At 44.1% G+C, this 27443-nt stretch overlaps 1 protein-coding gene across 3 annotated transcripts in view; it reads left to right on the forward strand.

The window, feature by feature from the left end:
- Window positions 1–27443, forward strand: part of LETM1 (leucine zipper and EF-hand containing transmembrane protein 1) — a 251235-nt gene that overhangs the window by 132891 nt on the left and 90901 nt on the right. For all 3 annotated transcript variants that reach the window (XM_033950993.1, XM_033951002.1, XM_033950987.1), the window contains exons 8-9: window positions 20838–20969; window positions 26788–26937. In XM_033950993.1, the coding sequence (XP_033806884.1) occupies window positions 20838–20969; window positions 26788–26937 (282 nt within the window). The remainder of the gene's footprint in view (window positions 1–20837; window positions 20970–26787; window positions 26938–27443) is intronic.

A 27443-nucleotide genomic window follows, 5' to 3' on the forward strand; every position in this document is an offset into this window, starting at 1 on the left:
CAGGATCTGCCCTGGGTGAACCCGTGTTGGTGTGGATCACGCAGTTTTTCTTCGTCTAGGATTGTGTCAAGATTCTGTTTGATCAGTGTTTCCATGAGTTTACACACTATAGACGTGAGACTCACTGGTCTGTAGTTTGCTGTCTCTGTCCTGCAGCCCTTTTTGTGGAGTGGGATTACGTTGGCGGTTTTCCAGTCCAAGGGGACCCTTCCTGTGCTTAGGGAAAGATTGAAAAGAACAGATAATGGTTCTGCCAGGACTTCCCTTAACTCCCTGAGCATTCTGGGGTGTAGGTTATCCGGTCCCATGGCTTTGTTTACCTTGAGTCTTGATAGTTCGTCATAGACGCTACTGGGCGTAAATTCAAAATCTTGAAACGGGTCTTTCTGGTTATCTCCCGTCTGCAGCTGTGGACCAGCTCCCGGCGCTTCGCGGGTGAACACTGAACAGAAGTATTTGTTTAGTAGTTCTGCCTTCTCAGAATCTGATTCCGCAAAGTTACCGTCCGATTGCTTCAGGCGTACTATCCCATCTTTGTTTCTTTTCCTGTCACTAATATAGCTGAAGAAAGATTTATCCCCTTTCTTAATTTTCCGTGCTAGCTCTTCCTCCATTCGGAGTTTGGCTTCTCTGACTGCTGTTTTGACAGCTTTAGATCTGTCTAGATAGTCCTCTTTCGCCCCCATCTCTGCCTAAATGTTTGTAGGTGATAAATGCGTCTTTTTTCTGTTTAACTAGGTCTGAAATTTCTTTACTGAACCATTGGGGTCTTTTGTTTCTCCTGCGTTTACTTACTGTCTTTATGTATTGGTCTGTTGCTTCATGTAGGATGGACTTCAGAGACGACCACATATCCTCCACATTGTCAGATATTGCTTGTTTATGTAGCTCCTGATGGACAAAATCTCCCATGCGGTTGAAGTCTGTGCCTCTAAAGTTGAGAACCCTTGTTGCTGTGTTTGTCTTAGGGAAACCTTTCTTGAGGTTGAGCCATACCATATTATGGTCGCTGGAGGCCAGTGTGTCTCCTACTGAGACTTCCGTGACGCTATCTCCGTTGGTGAGAACTAGGTCTAGTAACGCCTGGTCCCTGGTGGGCTCCAATACCAATTGCTTGAGACGTGCACCCTTTATGGAGATTAATATTCTTTTGCTGCTACCCGTAGTCGCGGAGAGTGTGTTCCAATCTGCATCTGGCATGTTGAAGTCTCCTAGCATTATTGTGTCCCCGCGCAGTGTGATGTTCTCTATATCCTCGATTAATTCCATGTCTTTGTCTCCTGTTGCCTTGGGAGGTCTATATATCACCCCAAGGTATAGGCATTTTTCATTCCCTCTGGCCAGGTTCACCCAGATTCCCCGGTGTATCTAACATCTGTGATTCTGGTGGTTTTGATGCTTTCCTTAGTGTATAGCGCTACTCCTCCTCCCAATTTACCCTCTCGGTCGCAACGAAGTAGGTTGTACCCTGGTATAACCATATCCCACCCATGCGATTCCGTGAACCAGGTTTCGGATATCGCTATCACGTCAAGATCGGCGTTTGTTATCTCAGTCTCTAATGATTGATTGATTACAGAATTTAAGAATGTTTGCTGAATGCAGTGGATGTCAGTGTTGCCATGCTTCCCAAATGGATTATGAGAAACATGTGATGAATGGCGTACAACTACAGTGGGAAGGACTGGAATGGTGTATGGACATATATAGTGGCTGGGCAAGTTCTGGATGTATTCAGATGAATGCAGAAGTAAAGACAGTATAAATAATTTAAAAATTTAAATTAAAAAAAAAGATATGAAATAGGAATTTATAGAAAGTTATTTATATTGTATGCTTATTTGATAATTTTTAAGTTTAAGATATAGAATTGGTACTTTGGTAAAAGAGAAACTGTTCTTATTGAGTGCTTCCTAATGTAGCTTTAATCGGATTGGATCTATTTTAGTATTTTAGAATTTTAATGAAATGGCTATTGTATTATATTGATGGGGAAATATAGGAGAAAAAAGAGGAAAAAAAAGGGAAAATGTTCAGGATGTTTGATGTGTGGATGTTACTTTTAGGAGAGTAAATGATAGGATGTGTTTGTATGACTGTGTAAAGGTGGTATATTAAGGATGAAAGTAATATATTTGAGATAATTTAAAGATAGGGTTTTTATATATTGACTAGTCTTTAAGCCCGTTACATTAACGGGTGCTAGAATACTGTTCACCCTCTATGTTGCCCCTTCCATTCACTGCCCTCACTTCTCTTTCCATCTCTCTCTCTCTCTCCCATATGGCCTCTCTCCATCTCCTCCTTCCTTTTGCCTTAGTCTGGCATACCTTCCTCCTTCCCTCCAAGCCTTTCTCTCCCCCTCTGCTCCCTTTCCTCATTGAACTATTTCATTGGTCAGCAGCAGCAATCACAATTCATTGCTGTTGCTGGCTTCAGGTCTTCCTCTTTGGCGGGTCCTGTCTTCATGAAAACAGGAAGTAGGCAGGACCGGCCAGAGAGGAAGGCCTGAAGCCGGCAACAGCAGCGAATTGTAAACGCTGCTGCAGCCTGAAGCACCCGAGGCAGACGCTTCTCTCCCCTCCCAACCCCCGCTGACTTTGCGACCCTCCCAGCAAGATGACTTTAATATCAAACCTCCCTCCAGCGTTGGCAGCTGCAGCACGCTAAACAGGCTGCTTCGGCTTTCTTCTGCCGTTGAGTCTATCTGTCGCATCATTGATGATGTCATCAGTGACGCGGCAGAGGGACTCAACTGCAGGAGAAAGCCCGAAGCAGCCTGTTTAACGTGCAGCGACTGCCAACGCTGGAGGGATGTTTGTACCAGTGCAGAAGCGATATGTCTCTCCCCCTCCAGTACCTGTGCAACACTTTGCTGCGGCGCATCCTCCCATGGGGGGGGGTTTGCACAGTGGGAGCCGGGTGAGAGCAGCGATCTCCAGTTGGGTTTTTTTTTTTGGTTTGTTTTAAGTTGAAAGCCGGCGCTGCAGCTCCTCTCTCAATCCTGGTGCAGTTCGAGAGAGGAGCCGGTACCATTCACAGTGAGAGGCGGGGGTAAGGAAGGCCGCCGCAGCTGTGTAATTTTTTTTTTATTTGAAAGCCGCCGCGAGCAAGTGGTGACGTAAAACCCGCGCATGCGCAGTCGTGTTTCCGCGACGGGATCAGGGAACACGTTTTTTTAGTGTGCATGCGCAGCCTATCATTTTATTATATTAGACTAGTCATTAAGCCCGTTACATTAACGGGTGCTAGAATATGTCTATCTGTCTTTCTTTCTTTCTGTGTCTCTCCCTGCCCCTGTCTCTTTCTTGGTCTCTCTCCCTCCCACTGTCTGTCTTTCTTTCTGTCTGTCTCTCTCCCTGGCCCCCTTTGTCTGTCTGTGTTTCTTTCTTTCTGTCTCTCTTCCTGCCTGCTGTCTTTCTGTGTGTCTGTTTTTCATTCTCGTGCGCTGCCTGCCTATCTTTCTGTCTCTCTCCATGGCCCCCTTTTGTCTCCCCCCAAAGCAAACCAAGATTGCTCCCTGGCCCCCTTTCCCCCACTTCCCTGTGCAGCAACAGCAGCATTCCCCCCTTCTCTGTGTAGCAGCAACAGCATTCCCCCATTCCCTGTACAGCAGCATTCCCCCACACTTCCCTGTACAGCAGCAGCATTCCCTCCTTCCCTGTGCAGCAGCATTTCCCTTTTCCCTGTGTAGCAGCAGCATTCCCCCCCACTTCCCTGTGCACCCACCCCTTGCCTGCTCCCCCTGTTCCCTTCCTTTTCCCTCCCCCCCGTCCAGCAGCATTCCTTTCCTGCTCCCCCTGTGCATATGACCCACAGAAATCTACTTGCCTCACAGAAAAGCGCTGCACCGCGCTGTTGCTGGCCTCGGTGTCTTCTCTACACTGCGGCCAACCCTAGCGGAAACAGGAAGTTGTGAGAGGACGGGCCGCAGTGGAGAGAAGATTGTGAGGCCAGTGGCAGCACAGCAGCAGCGCTTTTCAGTTAAAAGCTGTGAGCAGGCGAGAAGGAGTAGGAGGAAAAATAGATGCCGGCAGGGGGGTTTGAAGGTCAGGGCGCGTGCGGCAAGCCGCCGCTCGCGCCTGAAGATTTTAAAAGAGCGCTTGGCGTTGGGGTGTGTGCGGCAAGCCGCCGCTCGCGCCTGAAGATTTTAAAAGAGCGCTTGGCGTTGGGGCGTGTGCGGCAAGCCGCCGCTCGCGCCTGAAGATTTTAAAAGAGCGCTTGGCGTTGGGGCGTGTGCGGCAAGCCGCCGCTCGCGCCTGAAGATTTTATGGTAATTGTCGGATGGCTCGGTGTGGTCCCTATGCAGCAGGAGCTGAAAGCAGCGCTGGGGGCTTGTGAGAGGAGCCGCCACTGCTGGCGACCAAGGTAGGTTCTGGGAAGAAGGCTGGGGACTCGCGCATGCGCACTCCTGCGACCACAGACCTACAGCGCACGGAACACGCAAATAGGAATGCGCATGCGCGAGTTAGCCTTTTATTATATAGGATGCCAAGATGAATTTAAAATATATACAAATATAGATATTATTGAAATAATATGAATGTTTATATTTATATTATATAATAGCTAAGGTTTATAATAGGATTATACTGAAGAATTAGAATATTGGGAATGAATTTAAGGGTGTGTATGGGGATGGGAATGTTTTTATTTGAAAATAGGTGGAATATTTAATGAAAAGAACGAAATAACTAGTGTTATGAGATTAAATGTTTAATAATATATAGAGAAATTGATTAAATAAGTATGCTAATAAGAAATGGTATCATAAGATCTAAAAGATATAATGTGGATATGATGAATGATTAAAGTATAATGGTAGATGGATTGGGTTAGAGATAAGTCTTAATGAAATGAGTGTGGAAAGTAAATATAGGTTGCCCGGGGGGGGGGGGGGGGGTTACTAATCCAATGTGTGGTCTTAGGCAGGCATTGTATTGGGGGGGTTTGGGTGGGAAGAGGGTGGGTTTTAAATGTAATATTGAGGTGGTTATGTTAAGGATTAGTAAAGGGTTGGGTAATATAGAGATTAATATGTGTGCTAAGGAGAGAATTATTTCAGATTTTAGAATTGGAGATAGGGAAGAAGATGACTATGTTTATGAGTTAAAACTGTATTATGCCTTTTAAGATTTTCTCTATAAATGTCAATGGCCTAAATCATATGATCAAAAGGAATGTTTATTATTTGCAGGAGACTCACCTTAATATGATGGAATCACAGAAACTAGAGGGTGGGTGGGTGAAAAAATGTTTTTTTGCTCCGGCTTCAGGTAAAAAAGCAGGGGTACCAATTCTCATAAATAAAAAATGAATGGCCACTTTTAAACTAGTAAACTCAGATCCACATGGGAAGTGGTTACACGTAGATATGAGTTTAGGAAATAATACCCTGACGTTGTTTAATATATATATGCCCCTAATTCAAACCAACAAGATTTCTTTAAAAATTTGCAGAGCTTGTTATTACCACTGGCCACTTCTAATTTAGTAGTAGCTGGAGATTTCAATGCTGTAATGGATCCATTAATGGATACAAAACCAAGTAAAAATATAAAATCTTTAGGTTTGGATAATTTGGTTAATTCATCTGATTTAAAAGATACATGGCGTATTCTTCATTTTAATGATCAGGAATTTTCATTCTGTTCACAGGTTCATAAGTCTTATTTGAGAATTGATTATATATTTGTTTCATCTCATAAAGTTCAACATGTGATTAAAGCTTCCATTGATCCAATTATTATTTCGGATCATGCTGGAATATGGGTAGAATTACAATTAGATCAATTAGAGAACAGAAGACCTCTATAGAGATTTGATAATGCATTGCTTGTGGATGACAAATTTTTGGAAAATTTTAAAGTACAAATTAGGGAATTCTTTCAATTTAATTTATTAGAGGATACATCTATTGAAAATCTATGGGATGCCTTTAAGGCGACAATGAGAGGTTATATTATTTCCTATTCTGCTTATATTAGGAAACAGATTAAAATGCAATTTTTGGATTTAGAAAAATAAATTAAATTATTAGAATCTAAATTGATAAGCAAATGGGACCATGATTTATTGCAAGCTCTTTTAAAAGCAAAAGATAAATACAGTGGAACCTTGGTTTACAAGCATAATTCATTCCAGAAGCATGCTCGTAAACCAAATTGCTCGTATATCAAAGCAAGTTTCCCCATAGGAAGTAAGGGAAACTGCTTTGATTGGTTCCACCTCCTCTCCACCCCCCCCCCCCGAGGCTACCGGCGCTGCTCCATTCTCCCCCCCCTTGAGGAATCCGACGCTGTTCCAAACCCCTCCCCGCGATCCGGCTTTCCCCCCTGCGAACCGGCATCCTCCCCCCACTCGCGTTGCCCCCCCCTCCACCGCGATCCTACTTCCCCTCCCCCCCGAGCACGTCAATGACACTTCCTTTACCCGACTTGGCACCAGTGCCGATGCCTGAAGATCTTCCCTCTTCTGGCGCGGCCTGGGCTGGGCGGTGCGTTGGAGATCCTCCCTCTTCTGGGCTGGGCTGGGCTGGACTGGCTTTGAGCATTTGCGCATGCTCAAAGCCTTCTGGTCTCGCTCTCTCCGAGATTGAGAGCGAGACCAGAAGGCTTTGAGCATGCGCAAATGCTCAAAGCCAGCCCAGCCCAGAAGAGGGAGGATCTCCGACGCACCGCCCAGCCCAGGCCGCGCCAGAAGAGGGAGGATCTTTGGGCACCGGCACTGGTGCCAAGACGGGGTAAAGTTAGTGTCATTGACGTGCTCGAGGGGGGGAAAGTAGGATTGCGGTGGAGGGGGGGATGCCGGATTGCTGGGGGGGATGCCGGATTGCGGGGAGGGGGGCGCTCGTACTGCGAGGCAAGCTCGGTTTACGAGGCACCAAGTTTGCAAATGTTTTGCTCGTCTTGCAAAACACTCGCAAACCGGTGCACTCGTAAACCGAGGTACCACTGTATAATGAATTAGCTTCAAAAATGATAAGAAGAGATTTGTTTTCCAAACAGACAATGTATTATGGAAATTCTAATAAGGCAGGAAGATTATTGGCAAATTATCTTAAAGCGAAGAAAAGAAGAACTAACATTGATGTAATAAAAGATAACGGTGTTATAAATAATCAAACAGATCAAATATTAAAACAGTTTCTGAAATTTTATAAAGACCTGTATTCTTCTGAGCCTTATATGGAGAGGCAAAAGGATGGTTTAAATTTTTTAGATTTAATTATTGGACCTAAGGTTCCTGAACATATAAAAAGAAGTTTAGAAGAACCTACCGTATTTTCACGCATATAACGCGTGCGTTATATGCGTTTTTACCTACCGCGTTATACGCGTGAGCGCGGTATACAAAATTTTTTTTTACATAGTTCCCACCCCGCCCGACGCCCGATTCACCCCCCCCAGCAGGACCGCTCGCACCCCCACCCCGAACGACCGCTCGCACGCGCTCCCACCCGCACCCGCATTCACGATCGGAGCAAGAGGGAGCCCAAGCCCTCTTGCCTGGCCGACTCCCCAACTCCCCGACAATATCGGGCCAGGAGGGAGCCCAAACCCTCCTGGCCACGGCGACCCCCTACCCCCACCCCGCACTACATTACGGGCAGGAGGGATCCCAGGCCCTCCTGCCCTCGACGCAAACCCCCCTCCCTCCAACGACCGCCCCCCCCCAAGAACCTCCGACCGCCCCCCCAGCCGACCCGCGCCCCCCCTGGCCGACCCCCACGACACCCCCACCCCCCTTCCCCGTACCTTTGGTAGTTGGCCGGACAGACGGGAGCCAAACCCGCCTGTCCGGCAGGCAGCCAACGACGGAATGAGGCCGGATTGGCCCATCCGTCCCAAAGCTCCGCCTACTGGTGGGGCCTAAGGCGCGTGGGCCAATCAGAATAGGCCCTGGAGCCTTAGGTCCCACCTGGGGGCGCGGCCTGAGGCACATGGGCCCAACCCGACCATGTGCCTCAGGCCGCGCCCCCAGGTGGGACCTAAGGCTCCAGGGCCTATTCTGCGGCCCGGTTGCCTATTTCCTCAGCTTTCGCAATGACTTGAAGCTTAAAGTCTACTGTATATGACTTTCGTCTTATTCCTGCCATTATGGCGGTACATTTAAATTTAATTGATAAACTCTACTACCGGGTAGATAAATGCAGAATACCAATCTGAAGAGATCAAATTAAAATGTGGGCTCTACATGCAGCATTAATCTTTTATAGGCTTACCCAAAGGCTGAGATGCTGTTGTATAGTCAAAATTGTATTCACTGGGCAAATTACAAGGCCAGATAGAGGGAGGCCACAGCCACGTGGTGAAAAGCACACCACCAGAAAAACAGCCTTGGTGAAAACTAAGCGGCAAGCATGCTCAGACCATTGCGCATGCTTACAGAGCTGGGAGCAGGGCAGGGCGGGCGAAAGGAGAGTTGGGACAGCGCACGGAGAGGCGGGGCAGTGCACGGAAAGTCAGGGCGGGTGAACGGAGAGTCGGGACAGCGCACGGAGAGTCGGGGCAGTGCACGGAAAGTCAGGGCGGGTGAACGGAGAGTCGGGACAGCGCACGGAGAGGCGGGGCAGTGCACGGAAAGTCAGGGAGGGTGAACGGAGAGTCGGGACAGCGCACGGAGAGTCGGGGCAGTGCACGGAAAGTCAGGGAGGGTGAACGGAGAGTCGGGACAGCGCACGGAGAGGCGGGGCAGTGCACGGAAAGTCAGGGAGGGTGAACGGATAGTCGGGACAGCGCACGGAGAGTCGGGGAGGGCGAAAGGAGAGTCGGGGTGGCCAGAGGAGAGTCGGGGCGGGCGAAAGGACAGTCGGGCTGCATGCGCGGTATACCCGTGAGCGCGGTATACAAACGTTTTTGTACATAAAATCGTGGTTTCTGCACGCTATACCCGTGTGCGCGTTTTACACAGGTGCGCGTTATCTGCGTGAAAATACGGTATATCTCTAAAAGAATTAAAATCAGCGTTGAAGTCTCTTAGAGTTGGATCCGCTCCAGGTGGTGATGGATATACGATAGAATTTTATAAAACATTTCTTCAAAATGTCCTTTCCCCTTATTTATTAAATTTATATCAGGCACAACTTATAAGGGTACTATGGCTGAATCAGTAGTAATTGTTTTGCCTAAGCCAAACAAAGATCCTACTTTGGTTTCAAACTACAGGCCTATATCTTTAATAAATGTGGATAATAAACTTTTGGTGAAAATTTTGGCTTTGAGATTATCTAAAGCTCTCCCTTATATTATAGATATGCATCAGACTGGGTTTGTTGCGAAAAGACATTCTTCTAATAACTCTAGATTAGCGTTTCATATGTTAAATTTATCAAAAAATTTGGAAGAGCCGGCTTTTGCTGTTTCTTTAGATGCAGAAAAAGCTTTTGACAGGGTAGAATGGAATTTCATGTATCAAGTTTTAGATTGGTTTGGCATAGGTTCTGGATTTATACAAATGAAAGGGGATACAGGGTATTCCTTATTCTGATATGGAATATAAGATCTCAGCATATGCAGATGATATTCTGCTTTATTTGAGAAATCCAGAGTCTACTTTACCTTGCTTGTTGGAATTAATTAGAAACATAGAAAGATGACGGCAGAAAAGGGCTATAGCCCATCAAGTCTGCCCACTCTACTGACCCACCCCACTAAGTCAGAGTGTTGGTCGACCCACGTAGAGATCCCACGTGGATGTCCCATTTATTCTTAAAGTCGAGCATGCTAGTGGCCTTGATCACCTGCACCGGTAGTTTGTTCCAGTTATCCACCACCCTTTCTGTGAAGAAATACTTCCTGGTGTCACCACCAAATCTCCCTCCTCTGAGTTTGAGCGGGTGCCCCCTTGTGACTGAAGGTCCCTTAGGAAAGAATATGTCGTTTTCCACCTCGACACGACCTGTGACGTACTTAAATGTCTCAGTCATGTCACCCCTTTCCCTGCGCTCCTCTAGAGAGTAGAGCTGCAACTTGCCCAGTCTTTCCTCGTATGAGAGACCCTTGAGTCCGGAGACCATCCTAGTGGCCATTCGCTGGACTGACTCAGCTCGAAGTACATCTTTACGGTAATGTGGCCTCCAGAATTGCACACAGTACTCCAGATGAGGTCTCACCATGGTTCTGTACAGTGGCATTATGACTTCAGGTTTACGGCTGACGAAGCTTCTATTGATACATCCCATCATTCGCCTTGCCTTGGATGAGGCCTTCTCTATCTGTTTGGCAGCCTTCATGTCTGCACTGATGATTACTCCCAAATCCCGTTCTTCTGAAGTCGTAGCTAGTGAGACTGCTAGTAAAATTATCAAATTTAGAGATTTTAAGAGATTTAGAGATTTAGAGATTATTATCCGCTAATCAACTAGCTGAAAACTTCCATTTTACACCTTCAAACTCTAAATCTATCACTCTAGATGATTATTTATTATTATGGAATGAGAATATACAACTTTTACTTGACAAAGTAGCTCCATTTCATACTAAATATATTTCAGCTAGAAAATGTTCTAATCCTTGGTTTACTGCAGAACTCATATTGATTAAAAAACAAATGAGATCCCTTGAGTGCTGTTGGAGAAAAAACAAAACTCACTCTAATTTAGAAAAATTTAAAATTTACTCCAATCTGTACAAAGAAAAAAGAAATCAAGCAAAAAGGAAATATTACTCTGATCAAATTTTAAAAGCTAGAAATGTTTCTACTCTATTTAAAATATTAAAAACAGTTACTCCATCTTCAAAAAAACCGGACCATTCTTCAAGCCAGTTACCAACAGCACAGGAACCTATTTCGTTGATAAAATTAAAAATATTAGAGACAAATTTGGAGTTACTAATGAGTCTATCCCTGATCAATTTGATACAGCAACTTCCTCAGTGCTATCTGCAAAATGCTCACAATTTCATCTCCCCTCTCTGGAAGAATTAAAATCTTTAATCAAAACAATCAACAGTAAGGGTACACGAAACGAATCTATCTCGCCATTTATTCTTAAACAACATTTTGATTTTTTCGGACCCCTAATACTTTTTTTGATCAATGAAAGTCTACAGCACAGCACAATGCCATCGGCCTGGAAAACTTCTACTATTTTTTTTTTTTTTTTTTTTTTTTCAGTGCCTCCGCCGGGTCAGACCATAGGTCCATCCTGCCCAGCAGTCCGCTCCCGCGGCGGCCCAAACAGGTCACGACCTGTCCAAATCACCAGAAGGGGCCCCCATGCCACCTTGGTTTCCTATTGAGTCCTATCTTCCTATCAAAGTCCTAGCCCTCCGGTCTTGCACATGCACGACCTGGTCGGGTTTCTATACTTATTTTCTGGTTAGCTTTCTCAGTATCCCACGATCCCTTTATCCCTCAGGAATCCGTCCAGTCTCTGTTTGAATCCTTGTACCGTACTCTGCCCAATCACGTCCTCCGGTAGCGCATTCCAAGTGTCCACGACCCTTTGGATGAAAAAAAACTTCCTTGCATTCGTTTTGAACCTATCTCCCTTCAGTTTCTCTGAATGCCCCCTCGTACCTGTTGTCCCCTTCAGCCTGAAGAATCTGTCCCTATCCACCCTCTCTATGCCCCTCATGATCTTGAAGGTCTCTATCATATCACCCCTGAGCCTCCTTTTTTCCAGAGAGAAGAGCCCCAGCCTATCCAACCTCTCGGCATATGGGCAGTGTTCCAGCCCTCTTACCAGTTTCGTTGCTCTCCTTTGGACTCTCTCGAGTACCGCCATGTCCTTCTTGAGGTACGGCGACCAATATTGAACGCAATATTCCAGATGCGGACGCACCATCACTCGATACAGTGGCAAGATGACTTCCCTCGTCCTGGTTGTTATGCCCCTTTTTATGATGCCCAGCATCCTGTTGGCTTTTTTTGAGGCCGCTGCGCACTGTGCAGATGGCTTCAGTGATGCATCCACCAGCACTCCCAAGTCTCTCTCAAGACAGCTTTCTCCCAACAATGCCCCCCCCAATTTGTAGTTAAACAACGGGTTTTTTTTCCCTATATGCATCCTATATTCATCCTATATGCATCCCTATATTCATCCTATTGTCAAAGATCAAAAAATAGGCATCGAAGAGAAATCAAATTATAGGCCAATTGCCAATATCCCATTTCTTGCAAAGATAACAGAGAAAATTGTTTTTAATCAAATATCAAACTTTATAGAACAAACAAATATTCTACATCCTAACCAAACCGGTTTCCGGCAACACCATTCCACCGAACATTCCCTAATAGGTATGACATCATCTATACTATACCACCTGGATCACCACTCTTCTGTCCTTCTGATTTCACTAGACCTTTCAGCAGCATTCGACACAGTTGATCATAATCTTTTATTAAATAGATTACAATCTATTGGCATTTCCGAGCAAGTTCTTCTTTGGTTTAGGTCCTATTTTGATAATCGAACTTCTATAGTCTCTTTTAATGATTCTATTTCTTCGAGTTTCTCCAGCTCCTATGGCATTCCTCAAGGTTCTATTCTATCTCCTCTCCTGTTCAATATTTTCCTCTCTCCCCTTATGACTCTCTGTCAATCTATTGGTTTCTCAGTATTTGCTTATGCTAATGATGTACAAATCTTACACCCACTTGACCCTAATAATCCGTCAGAAATTGCCACCATTAATGAAAAACTTAAACAGATTCATCTATGGCTGGACCAAAACAGATTGTCCTTAAACATTAATAAAACCAACACTTTACTCTTTCCCTGGAAAGAAAATCATAAAATAGCGGTTTCTATTAATATACAAGGAGTTACGCTCAAACAAGTAAATAAAATCCGGATACTAGGTATCATTTTAGATGAAAATCTTACTTATCATGACCACATTAGCTATGTGGTCAAGAATACTTTCTACAGGTTACGTCAAATCCGCTCTATTTCAAAATTCCTCTGTCCCAAATCTTTAAATACATTAATTCATTCATTGATTATTTCAAAAATTGACTACTGTAATGCTTTATTCAAAGGAATGGCCCAAAAAGAAATTAGAAGATTACAAATTATCCAAAACACTTCCATCAAATTAATTACGGGGGCCAAAAATTTGATCATGTCACCCCGTTACTTCAAAAGGCACATTGGCTCCCTGTGGCACACCGCATTCTTTATAAATTATCTTTACTCACCTTTAAATCATTGCTATACAAAACTCCATCATTCATTTATAAAGTTTTAATTCCATATTCTTCTCAAAAAACTTTAAGATCGAATGAACAACTTTTATTGGTTATTCCCACCCTTAAAATGATTAATACACGAAGGCAATATATTTTTACCGTTACAGCACCACAAACTTGGAACTCTCTCCCACTTTACTTAAGACAGGAGAAAAATTTTGATAAATTTAAAAGCCAACTTAAGAGCTTTCTTTTTAAAGACGCTTTCAATATCTAATTGAAATGCCAATTGCTCTTTATAACTGCCGTTCATTTTGTTCAATTGTGTATTATACTCCCAATAAACTATTTCGTTTTCCCTTTCCCTTTGTATATTACCCTTAAATGTTCTTCCTTACCTATCATAAAATGTATTTCGTTCCCTTTTATCTTAGTGTTTCCTGTTGTAATCGGTCTATTTTTAAAATATTTTTTATATTTTTTATATATTCTTGTTATTGTTTACCTTAAATTTATAGTTTTTGTACATCGCTTAGTAACTATGATAGGCGATTAATCAAATAACGAATAAACTTGAAACTTGAGTGTTTCTCCATTCAAGGTGTATGTTCTGCATGGATTTCTGCTGCCGAGATGCATCACCTTACACTTCTTTGCGTTGAAGCCCAGCTGCCATGTTGAGGACCAGTTTTCCAACTTGATCAGATCCTGCGTCATACCATCCGTGAGATCGCTTTCACCTACTATATTACACAGTTTGGCGTCGTCGGCAAACAGCGCTACTTTTCCCTGAAGCCCTTGGGTCAAGTCCCTTATGAATATGTTAAAAAGGGATGGTCCCAGGACTGAGCCCTGTGGCACTCCGCTAGTCACCTCTAATGTCTTAGAGAGGGTGCCATTGACCACCACCCTCTGAAGTCTTCCACTCAGCCAATCATTGACCCATGCAGTTAGTTTCTCACCTAACCCCATCGATTTCATCTTGTTTAATAGTCTACGGTGTGGGACACTGTCAAACGCTTTACTGAAATCCAAGTACACTATGTCCAGAGACTCTCCCGAGTCTAGCTTTCCTGTCACCCAGTCAAAGAAGTTGATAATATTGGATTGGCATGACCTGCCCCTAGTGAATCCATGTTGACAGGGATCCCTCAGATTCCCCTCGTGTCTAATTTCCCTTTAAGTAGAGTTTCCATGAGTTTACACACTATTGATGTGAGACTTACTGGTCTGTAATTTGCAGCCTCCGCTCTGCAACCCTTTTTGTGCAGAGGAACAACGTTGGCAGTTTTCCAGTCCAGGGGGACTCTCCCCGTACTTAGGGAGAGATTGAAGAGCATGGCTAACGGTTCCGCCAAGACATCGCATAGCTCTCTGAGCACTCTTGGGTGCAGATTGTCCGGTCCCATGGCTTTGTTCACCTTGAGTCTTGACAGTTCTCTGTAAACATCAGCTGGTGTGAACTCAAACTTCTGAAATGGGTCATCCATGCTTTGCTTTGCATCCAGCCGAGGCCCGTGCCCTGGTGCCTCGCAGGTAAAGACTGAACAGAAGTAATCGTTCAGTAGTTTGGCTTTATCGGAGTCAGTTTCCACATAATTCCCGTCTGGCGTTCTAAGGCGTACTATCCCGTTTGTGTTTTTTTTCCTGTTCTTCGCTAGAGTTTCTTCCATATGAAGTTTGGCCTCCCTGACTGCTGTTTTGACCACTGCAGACTTTGTCCTGTATTCAATGTTTGCTTCTTTTTCCCCCATGCGTTTGTATGAGAGAAATGCTCTTTTCTTCTCCTTGACGAGGTATGATACCTCATCTGTGAACCATTGGGGTTTCCTTTTTCTTTGTTGTTTGGTTACCGATTTTATGTAGCGGATAGTTGCCTCATGAAGGATCAATTTCAAGGTTGACCACATAGCTTCCACATTATCAGTTACTTCTTGAACCTGCAGCGTCTGGTAGACGAAATCTCCCATGCGTGCGAAGTCAGTGCCCCTGAAATTGAGTACCCTTGTTTTTGTTTGTGATCTAGGGAAGCCTTTCTTAAGGTTAAACCATACCATGTTATGGTCACTGGTGGCTAGCGTATCTCCCACCGAGACATCCGAGACGCTTTCCCCATTCGTAAGTACCAGGTCCAGGATGGCCTGGGCCCTAGTGGGCTCTAGTACCATTTGTTTGAGCCGAACTCCCTTCATGGACGTTAATATCCTCCTGCTATCACAAGTTGTTGCTGATAATGTGTTCCAGTCTACATCAGGCATGTTGAAGTCTCCTAATAGAACAGCCTCCCCCCGTAAGGTGATATTCTCAATGTCTTCAATTAATTCTGCGTCCTTATCCTCCGATTGTCTCGGAGGTCTGTATACCACACCAAGGTACAGGCATTTTTCTCCACCTCTGGCCAAGTTTACCCAGATGGATTCCCCAGTATACTTGATAGGAACTGGAGCAGACATAAAATTGGGTCTGTACTATCGCCCACCTGGACAACTGGAAGAAATCGACCAGGACCTGGAGGCTGAACTGAGGCAGGTATGCAAAAGCGGAAGTGTGGTGGTGATGGGGGACTTCAATTACCCTTGGATAGACAGGAATATCGGGCACTCAAACTGCACGAGGGAGACCAATTTCCTGGAGGTCACGAGGGACTGTTTCATGGAACAACTGGTCACGGAACCAACACGGGGAGATGCCACTCTTGACCTAATCTTCAACGGACTGGGGGATCCACAAAGGAGGTGGCGGTACTAGCCTCACTAGGAAACAGCGATTACAACACGTTCCAGTGCAGGCTAGAAATTGGGTCATCAAAGGTGAAAAGAACCACAACGACGGCGCTCAACTTCAAAAAAGGGAATTATGATGCCATGAGGAAAATGGTGGGAAAGAAACTCAACGGCAACACAAGGAAGATGGAGTCCGTAGAAAAAGCCTGGACCCTACTCAAGGGCACTGTGCACGAAGCACAGAACCTGTGCGTCCCCAAGTTCAGGAAAAGGTGCAAAAAAAATAGAACAAAAAACCCAGTGTGGATAACAAATGCAGTGAAAAAGGCGATAAGTGACAAGAAAGCATCGTTCAAAAAATGGAAAAAGGACCAAACAAAGGACAACCAAAAGGAGCACAAAGAACACCAAAGGGAGTGTCACCGAGTGGTTAGGAAAGCAAAAAGAGAATATGAAGAGAGACTGGCGGGGGAAGCAACAAACTTCAAATCATTCTTCAGGTACATTAAGGGGAAGCAACCAGCAAGGGAAGAAGTGGGACCCTTGGATGATGGAGACAGAAAGGGAGTGGTAAAAGAGGAAAAAGAGATAGTTGACAAGTTAAATGAGTTCTTCACGTCAGTCTTCACGAGGGAAGACACAACCAACATTCCGGAACCCGAAGAGATCGTAAATGGAGATCAGGATGATAAGCTGGTCCAACTAGAGGTAAGTCAAGAGAATGTCCTCAGGCAGATAGACAGGCTAAAGAGTGACAAATCACCAAGTCCGGACGGCATTCACCCAAAGGTACTCAAGGAACTAAGGAACGAAATAGCAGAGCCACTTCAACAAATATGTAACCTTTCTTTAAAAACTGGAGAGATCCCGGAGGACTGGAAAATAGCAAATGTCACGCCCATCTTCAAGAAAGGTTCAAGGGGTGACCCAGGAAACTACAGGCCGGTGAGCTTGACCTCGGTCCTGGGAAAGATGATGGAAGTGCTGATTAAGGACAGCATCTGTGAACACATCGAAAACAATGGACAGCTACAGTCGAGTCAGCATGGCTTCTGCAAGGGTAGGTCATGCCTCACAAACTTATTGTACTTCTTTGAGGGGGTAAACAGCCAGGTGGATAAAGGGGAATCCATAGACATCATTTACCTTGACTTCCAAAAAGCCTTTGACAAGGTACCACACGAAAGACTGCTTAAGAAGCTATGGAACCACGGGGTGCAAGGGGAGGTCCACCGATGGATGAAAAACTGGCTGGCAGACAGGAAACAGAGGGTTGGAGTAAAGGGCCATTACTCAGACTGGCAATGGGTCACGAGCGGAGTTTCGCAGGGGGTCGGTGCTGGGACCGCTCCTGTTCAATATATTTATTAACGACCTGGAGGCGGGAACAAAATGTGAGGTCATTAAATTTGCGGATGACACCAAACTATACAGCAGGGTTAAAACCACGGCAGACTGCGAAGATCTCCAAAAGGATCTGACGACACTGGAAGAGTGGGCCAAAAAGTGGCAAATGAGCTTCAACATAGGGAAATGCAAGGTCATGCATGTAGGGAAAAAGAACCCGATGTTCACTTACAAAATGGGGGGTTCACTGCTAGGGGTATGTAACCTTGAAAGAGACCTGGGAGTGATGGTAGACACAACATTGAAAGCGTCGGCACAGTGCGCCACAGCCTCAAGGAAAGCAAACAAAATGTTGGGTATCATTAAGAAGGGTCTCACGACCAGGATGAAGGAAGTCATCCTGCCACTGTATCGTGCAATGGTGCGCCCGCATCTGGAATACTGTGTCCAGTACTGGTCGCCGTACCTCAAGAAGGACATGGCAGTACTTGAGGGAGTCCAGAGAAGAGCAACTATGCTGATAAATGGTATGGAAAATCTCTCATATACTGACAGACTAAAAAAGTTGGGGCTGTTCTCCCTGGAGAAGCGGAGACTTAGAGATGATAGAAACCTTCAAGATCTTGAAGGGCATAGAAAAAGTAGACAGGGACAGATTTTTCAAATTATGGGGAACCACAAGTACAAGGGGGCACTCAGAGAAATTGAAAGGGGACAGGTTTAGAACAAACGCTAGGAAGTTCTTTTTCACCCAGAGGGTGGTAGATACATGGAAAGCGCTTCCGGAGGCTGTGGTAGGCAGAAGCACGTTACAGGGCTTCAAAGAAGGTTTGGATAGATTCCTAGAGGACAAAGGGATTGAGGGGTACAGATAGGAGTAGAGATAGGTTATAGGGATAGGAGTAGAGGTAGGTTGTAGAAATAGTCAGGGACCACTGCTCAGGCAATAGGCCTGATGGGCCGCCGCGGGAGCGGACCGCTGGGCGAGATGGACCTCTGGTCTGCCTCAGCGGAGGCAACTTCTTATGTTCGGTAAAATTTCGGGTTATAAAATCAATTGGAGTAAATCAGAAATTTTACCTTTAAATGTTTATTGACTAAAAGGATTATTTGATTCTTTTCCATTCATATGGAAAGAGGATGGATTTAAGTATCTTGGTATACAAATTGAAAGTACAATTGATGATACAGTAAAGGAAAATGAAAAATTTGTTTTAAAAAGAATTACGGAATTATGTGAGCACTGTAACCCTTTACATCTTTCTTGGTGGGGGAGAGTTCAAACTATTAAAATGATGATTTTGCTTGTGGTTTGTTACCAATTGAGTATGGTACTGATTTATTTTCAGGAGTCCTTTTATAAAAAGCTTAATGGTATTCTAATGAAATTTCTTTGGCTTGGTAAAATGCCTAGAATTGCTTTAGTATCCTTGCAAAAATCAATTGAGGAGGGAGGGGTAAATTTTCCAAATTTTTATAGGTACCATCAAGCCTATATTTTACGTCAGGGTATGTATTGGATCCTCCCAGAACTCATAGATAATGCACCAGATTGGTTATACTTGGAATGGCGCCTTATGTTCCCTTTGAATTTAGTTCATGTTCCAAGCATTAACATGCCTAGGAGATATAGGGAGAATAAAATGTTAATGGATACCTGGAAAAAGTTGAGATATATCAGCAAATTAACACCTATCCCAATTAATAAGTCAACTAATCAATCTTTATGGATAAACTCCAAGATTAAAATTGGCGGAGCCCAAGTCCTTTGGAAGAACTGGATTATTGCAGGCATTCGAACTCTAAAGGATGTTATTTCAGATGGTAAACTGCTTGAATTTTCACAACTGCAACATAGATTTGGTCTTACTAAAACACAAAGTTTTAAATGGTTGCAGCTGAAGCAGGCCATTCAGGTAGGGTTCCCTGAATGGAAGACTTTGAACAATCAGTATAGTTTGGAGTTCCTATGCTTCCAAGCAGACTTCCTAAGACATCAAGCCGCACTGTGGTATAAATTATTATCTGGGTACTTGAATAAAAAAAACAAAGAATGGTCTGAGAGACATTTGGAGCATTGAGATCAAGCACCAAATTTCTGCATCTCAATGGCCACGAATTTGGTCTTGGAGAATGAGATGTATAGTGTCGGCATCTATGAGACATACTTGGTTATTTTTGTTACATAGAGTGTTTTGGACCCCTGTTCGGTTACAAAAATTAGATAGTTCCAAGTCCAATAGATGCTGGCACTGTAATCTGGAACCTGGGACATTAGATCATCTACTTTATTTTTGTCCCTATATTAAGATATTTTGGAATTCAATATGGTCTCAAGTAAATACATTATTGGAAAATCATATGGCACTCTCTTATGATACAGTGGTATTTGGCATGATGATGAGGAAAAAGAGTCAAATATCATCAGAGAACAACAAGCTTTTATTAGTTATGACAGGGGTTGCCATCCAACACATAACCAACAATTGGGAAAATTACAGAAACCTTAGTTATACATTTTGGTGGAATACATTATGCCATATATTTAAAATGGAACGTGCAATAGCAATACAAAGAGGGACATATACTAAATTTATAAATATTTGGGGGCCATTGGCAAAATATTGTAGTGAATAGTCAGCACTTCTTCTCTTCTCCTTTTTCGTTTTTCTTTTTTTTTTTTTAGCACACTAAAGGGGGGAAGGAGTTGGAAATAATGTTACATATTATGTTATTCTATGATATATAATGTGTATATTTTTTTATTGAAAATATGATGAAGGGTGGGTGGTAGGGGTGATTTTACTAGATGTTTATATGGCAGATATCAAAGTGCTATTCTGGAATAATTTGTTGTAATATACTCTTTTGTGCACTTGTTGTTTAATTTGAAAACGAATAAATAATTTTTTTTAAAAAAAACAAAACAGAATTTTGATGTCTCTGCTTTGGGGGTCCAGGCGGCTATTTGTGGGGGGCTGGTGGCTCATGCAGTGTTTCGGTGGGCTGAGCATGTTCTGGATCGTGAGTCTGATGACTGGTCCTTGGTGGATCATTCCTCTCATATGCTCTTTATGACTTGGTGCGGACCTCGGCTAAGTCTATGGTCTTTGGAGTGGCTGCGCGGTGTACCTTGTGTTTTTGCGCTTGGTCGGCGAATGCCGAGTTCAAGACTCAGCTTACCAAATTTCCCTTTCGGGGATCTTTTTTGTTTGGAGAGGACTTAGATAAGTTGGTTCAGACTCTGACAGACTCTAAGGTTCCCCGCCTGCCTGAGGACCATGCCCGCCCGGCATCTCGGGGTGACACTGCCCTCAGGCAGGAGTTTCCCAAATATCGCCCTGGACATGGGGCTGCTCCTTCCCAGGCTTCGTGGTTTTCCCGGGGTCGGCTTTTATCAGCGCATGCAGTCCTTATTGTCGAAACACGGCCATGTCACGCCTGATACTTTGTGCCATAAAGCCATAGTTGGATGACTATTTTACTTTTCTCCTGTTGGATTCAATAAATTGTTACAGCTGTGGCTCTTCTGGTGCTTTTTGCATTTTCCTTTGCTATTCTGTTTCGTTTGATAAATTGTCATAGCATTTTAATTTTCAGTGTCTTACTCTCCTATTCTTTTCTTTGTAGTGGTTGGATCTGCACTTGAACCAGCAAATTCCTTCTTCTCTGCTCATCTTGTCCAGAGCTTTATATCTTCCTGAGACACTTTCACAAGCTGATCAGCTGAAAACAACTCTTCAGACACTGCCAGAGAGTATGGTAAGTTTCATGCCTACTGCAAAACATCTTAAGCATTTATATTAAATATACCAAAAGTATTGGTAAGTATACATTTTTTTTTAAATCATAGAATTTCTGTGAATACATTTTTTAAAACGTTAACTGCTATGTTTTTGTTATGGCTTGACAGAGAAATTGCTATTCTAGTGCAGTGGTCTCAAACTCAAACCTGTTGCAGGGCCACCTTTTGGATTTATAGGTACTTGGAGGGCCTCAGAAAAAATAGTTAATGTCTTATTAAAGAAATGACAATTTTGCATGAGGTAAAACTCTTTATATTTTATAAATCTTTCCTTTTGGCCAAGTCTTAATAATAATATTGTAATTTATAGCTAAAGAGACATATGATCGAGAAACTGTTTGTTTTATTTTACTTTTGTGACCTCAAAATAGTACCTGACAGGCCGCATGTGGCCCCCAGGCTGCGTGTTTGAGACCACTGTTCTAGTGCAATAGGTATGTCATTCTAGACCAGGGGTGTCACATGTCGGTCTTCGAGGGCCATAATCCATTAGAGTTTTCAGGATTTCTCCAATGAATATGAATGAGATCTATTAGCATACAATGAAAGCAGGGCATGCAAATAGATCTCATGCATATTCATTGGGGAAATTCTGAAAACCCAACTGGATTGCGGCCCTCGAGGACCAACATTTGACACTCCTGTTCTAGATGGACGAGTATTCTTCGTATGCTCATGAGCTGTGCAGAAGGAATCTATTCCAGCTTTTCAACATCCTCTCCTTCACCGGAAGCTCTGCTGCTCCCTCCAGTTTTTCCTTCTGCACTCAAGTTGAAAGGAATCTTTCTGATCTGCTCTGTATATTTTTTTTGTCTTTTTTGCGGTTCTTGGCGGCTTTTGATGCTCTGTCTGTGTGGAGAAGCGGACTGAGGTCAGCAGCTGACAGGCCAAATCCTCTGTGATACCTGTTAGCCAGCCTGCAGAAACTTTTGTGGAGGCCCAGGGTTCCGGTCCCTAGTAGCTTTGCTCACCTACTGGGCTACAGGGGCTTGAGCACAAGTTGTCAGGCATCCGTAGGGGGCTCAGTGGGACTCTTCAGGGTGCCTGCTGCATTTTGCCTCCCCCCCCTTTCACATGCATGAGTCCGCAGAAGTTTGAGGATCAGTCAGGCTTTGATCCAGCTGGCAGCCTGAACATTTCAGTGTAGGAGGAACAGTCACATTGAGGAAGTGATTTCTTCTCCCAGATCCAGCTACTTTAAGAGCTGAGGCAGACTGCAGCACATCTCCAGAAAAGGTCACAGTGAGTAAGGCTGTTACAGCCTGTGAGTAAAATCAGGGGTGGGGGGGTCTTTAAAAGCTGTTTTTACAGGTTTCTGCCCCTTCCTTTAGGGGCACCCATCTCCAAAATCCATTTTTCAGTGATTTTTTTTTATTTTTAGTTAAAGCATTTTTGAGCCATTTTTTTGGTGCCAAAATGCTGCTGTGGCAGCCATCTTGGAATTCCTGGGGTGCTTTTTGTTTCTTTGATTTTTTAAAAAAGTTATCCAGAACTTTCAAATTACCTCATTTTGCATCAAAACTGGCAAGGATGGAGTCCTCATGGGGGTTTTTTTTTACCCCTAATTAATGCCAGGTTTGCACTAGATGGGCACCCAAAATCATTCTTGCACCACATGGTGTGTAGCATGTGAAGAGGGGGGTGGGTGGGAGCGTATGGCTTAGCATGAACTCTCTAGGGCTGAGAAACAGTCGGGGGCTGTCTGCTGAGAATAAATCCCTTCCTGAACCCCGGAATGGTGGGCTGCTGAGCTGAAGAAACATAAGCTGGAGTCATCTAAAGAGGACTCTGTGCTGCCTAATACAGCATTTTCTCCTGAATTTGTCAATCTGATGTGGATAGCTTGGATGGACAAGATCTCCAGAGGAGATCTGGCAGCACACTAGGAGGTGCGTGAGAGGGCTTGGGCTTCCAGGACCCATCTAGCTCAGTATCAGAGGCTGGCCAAGATCCAATGGACCTTTTGGATGGAGGCTCAGACGACGAGGCTCTTATCTGTGTGTCACAGAGTGAGCCCTCCTGCTGGGAGATTCAGGGTCACAGGCATGTGCAAGTACACAAGATACAGTGGTGGCCCTTAACCATGGGGATGTTCTCACAGTTTGCCGACTTTTCAAACCCTCTGTTCTGTTAGAGCTTATTGCTGACTCCCTGTGGGAGTTAGTTGGACTCCAACAGGTCCCTTCTGTTCCATGCTTTATACTGAGCAGAGTGAGAGCCCAGTCATCTTCATTTTCCTGGCATTTTGATATGAGTGTTTTAGTTACATAGCATTGGGATACTCCTGAAGGGTCATTAAAGATAGCCAAGACAATGGCTCAGCTCTGACCGATGGCACAGGAATGTTATCAAATGTTCACTCGACCTAAGTTAGCTTCCTTAGTAGCGCAGGTGACCAAATGCATGTCCCTGCCAAGTGAGGGAGTCATGGTATTAAAGGATATGCAGGATCGGGAATCAAAGCAGTTGCAGCAACCTCTTTTGTGATATGCACCTGTCATACCAGGTTGTGGGGACTTATGCTGATGTAGGGCAAGCCTTTTGCGCAGCTCCTGTTAGCAGGAATGGATTACATGGCCGATGCCCTTAACGACATAATCAGTCACGTCAAAGTCTCAGCTTATTCTATCTTAGCCTGCAGAATGCTCTGGATCAGGCAGTGGGTGGGAGATTCCACTTCCAAGGCTACCATCAGCAGATTTCCTTTCAAGCGACAAGTGTTGTTTGTAAAGGGGCTGGACGATCTTATGGCTAGTGTGGCAGATCATCAGCTAAAAATCTCTATCTGACAGCAGACTGCAAACCTCTAGAGCACAGGTGTCAAAGTCGGTCCTCGAGGGCCAGAATCCAGTTGGGTTTTCAGGATTTCCCCAATGAATCTGCATGAGATCTATTTGCATGCACTGCTTTCAATGCATATTCATTGGGGAAATCCAGAAAACCCGACTGGATTCCGGCCCTCGAGGAGGGACTTTGACACCCCTGCTCTAGAGGCTCCAGATGCTTTTAGCAGTACCCAGAAGGAAGCTCCTCTAAGTTCCTTCCACGGTTCAAGACAGATTTTCAGGACCTAGGCAGAACCAAGCCTCTAGTTTTCATTCTACTTCAGCCTTCAGGAAAGCCCAATGATACCAGGTCTGGAGCCGTTCCCCTTAAGATAGGGGGATGGCTCTTGGGAGTATGCAGAGGCCTGGGCACAGATCTTGTCAGACTGTTGGTTGCTGGAGATCATTTGGTGTGATTCCAAGCTCGAATTCGCTCAGTCCTTAACAGATTTGTTTATAGGCTTCCTGGTTGGGGACACCAGAGAAAGCAAGCAAGGTCTCGGCTATAGTTCAGAGGTTGTTAGATATTCAGGTCATACAGACCGTGCCGCCCGAGGATTTGGGCTCGGGCAGATACTTCATATTTGTGTGTATTTAGCATTAAGTGGGCTTGGAGCCAAGCAGAGATTTTGTTTAAATTCTGGTTGATGTGTTGTATTTGATTTGTATCAGTAGGGTCCAAGATGTGGAGTAATTGTAGATCATCAGCATATGTGTAGGTTGTGAAACCTAAGTACTGTGCCAGTGTGAGTAAGGGTGCTATGAGCATGTTAAATAGTGTAGGGGCCTTGTACTGAGCCTTGGTGGGGGGGCCCATCAGGGAAGAGTAAAAGGAGAATATTGGCACTCAAAGAGATATGAAGTGAACCAAGTTAAAGCAGTGTCTGTTATGCCAGTGTGGCGAAGACGAGTTAGAAGAATTGAGTGATGGTGTCAAAGGCAGCAGTGAGATTGAGTCTCTTCTCCCTCAATCCAAATCATAAAAATGTCATCAATATACTGGTAGTATTTTAGGGGTTTAGTTTGATACGCATTCAGAAATGTCTCTTCCAGTTCTGGCATGAAGATGTTTGCATATTGTGGTGCCATCCTGGTGTCCATAGCAGATAGATATCATTATTAAAGCCAAAAAAGTTGTGAGACATATGAATTTGATTAATGTTGTAATAGCTTCTGGTGAATATTGGTGGTCCAGGGTAGATGTCTTTAGGAATTTTTCACAATCAGTTATGCCATCTGCATGGGAAATGTTGCTATGTAGTGATTCTACATCCATTATGACTAGAAGTGCCCCTGGTGGTAGCTGCTTGATGTTTTATAATTTGTCCAGGAAGTCTGTGGTGTCTTATATGAAGCTGTTTGTCTTATGCACTAAGGGCCTGATTCTGGAAACGGCACCTACAAAATGGATGCCTACCATATGTCAATTACTGGTAGGTGCCACTTCCAGAATCACATCTATTTGCTTCTGTAGACACCTTAAGTGTAGGCCAGCATTTTACAAGCCTACATTTAAGGCGTCTGACTTGTGCCTAAGAGAAGTGCCTAGGCATAAACCATGCCTACACCTGCCTTAGGTGTCCATAGATGTACCTAGACATCTCCTTGCGCTCACAAATGATGCTTACAATGTAGGCATCCTTCGCCCCGTCTTTTTTTTTTTAACGTGCATCCTGATTGGTCCATTAGATAGCAGTAGGATGCCTACCACCACCTACAATTGGGATACCATTTTTAGAATCAGGCCCTATGGGTTTAAGAATTCCCTCTATAAGTCCAGATATTTCCTCTGAGTGTGCCAGTACCAGATATGATTGGTCTACCAGGATTTCTAGGAGTATCCCTGCTTTACCTTTTGGAGACTTGAGACCTTGTGTAGGCCATGAACCATCTTTTCTCCAAAGGCATTATGGATCCTGTCTTTTACTTGTTTACTGTGTACTCAGTGGACCTCCCAAGCTCATTTGAAAGTGTGTAGGAGCAAGCTTCACAGGGTTTGATATGGATTCTGTTATCATCTTGGTGGGACATTCTGTCTGACCAGAAGATTCATCAACAGTTAAGCTCTGGAACACATTGCCAGAGGATGTGGTAAGAGCGGATTGCGTAGCTGGTTTTAAGAAAGGTTTGGACAAGTTCCTGGAGGAAAAGTCCAGAGTCTGTTATTGAGAAAGATACAACCTTATTACCAAACAGGGGACCCGACACGGTCCGTGTTTCGGACTACACGCCTTCTTCAGGGGTCCATGGTAGATAAGATTGTGTAACAAACAGCATTAAAAGGAACAAACAAGTGCCCGGAAAGGTGTACTGCTGGATTTTAGAAAATCGTTGCAATCACCGTGATCCTTTTAATGCTGTTTGTTACAAAAAAGTATATTGTCAGAACATTTATTATATATCATATTTCCCCATATATAGGCTGCAGCCTATACATGGGTTTTACAAACCCGTGTATGGGGTGCGGCCTATGTATGGACTTTACATCATCCCCCCACCCCCGGTACCTTTATCAGAGCCCCTTGGACGACGGACTGCGAATCTCCAGTGGTGCAGGGCAGCCGCGATCTCTGTGGCATCCGGCCTGCCCCCACACTGCCGCTGAATGGCCAATGTCAGTTCTCACGAGTCCCGCGAGAGATGACGTTGGCTATTCAGCGGGCGGTGCGGGGGCAGACCGGATGCCAAAGAGATCGCGGCTGCCCTGCACCACTAGAGATTCGCCGTCCAGGGGGCTCCGATAAAGGTACCAGGGGTGAAAGGGATGATGTTAAAAGGCAGCGGAGATACCGGAAGATAAGCTGCGACTAATACTATGGGGCGGCTTATCTTCCAGTTTTTAAACTTAGGCCACCCTTTTCTGCGGCCTATGCAGAGGGGAGGCCTATATGCGGGGAAATACAGTATCCATATTTACAAATAATGTTATAGGGGTATGCTTATTTCTCAGGCCAAAGAAGCAGAAGTGAAAGTAGCAGCAGTAGAGTGTGACAAAGTGGACAATAAAGCCAAACTGGAAGCAACTCTTCAGGAAGAAGAAGCTATTAAGAAAGAAAAGGAATTAAAAAGGTTAGCGGAAGCAGCTGAGAGAGAGACCAAGGTGAGTACTTTGTTTCAAAGTTTCATTGAATATTTTAAGTGTCAGTGCTAGCAACAGTGGCTGGCCATGAGATCAGTTGTTAGTATCTTTTTCTTCTTTAATTGGATATATATTTTCATCTCTGTGTAAATACTAAGTTTCCTTTATTTAACTGTTCCCACTGTTATGAATGTAAGTAATTCAGGATGCTGCTTTGGTTACTTTTATCAGTACTACAAACTGCTTCATATTTGCTGTTCCACTTTAATTCACTGTTATTTTATGACTGATGTACACTTCAATAACTGAGAGGAGGGCAGAAGAGGACGTTTCTCTGGGTAAGTGAATATTATTTTGCTCTCTGTTTTGATAATTTTAGGATAAAAGATATATTGTAGATTCCTTTATAAAGACAATTTTAATCTTAAGAGAGCAGCTTTACTTATTAGCTAGTTTCCATATTATAAAAACCTTTTCCCCATATTTTTTAAACTTGAACATTCTGCTAGAGATAGAAACTGTCAGCC

The sequence above is a fragment of the Geotrypetes seraphini genome, chromosome 1 (genome assembly GCF_902459505.1).
Source record: "Geotrypetes seraphini chromosome 1, aGeoSer1.1, whole genome shotgun sequence".
NCBI classification, from domain to species: Eukaryota; Metazoa; Chordata; class Amphibia; order Gymnophiona; family Dermophiidae; genus Geotrypetes; species Geotrypetes seraphini.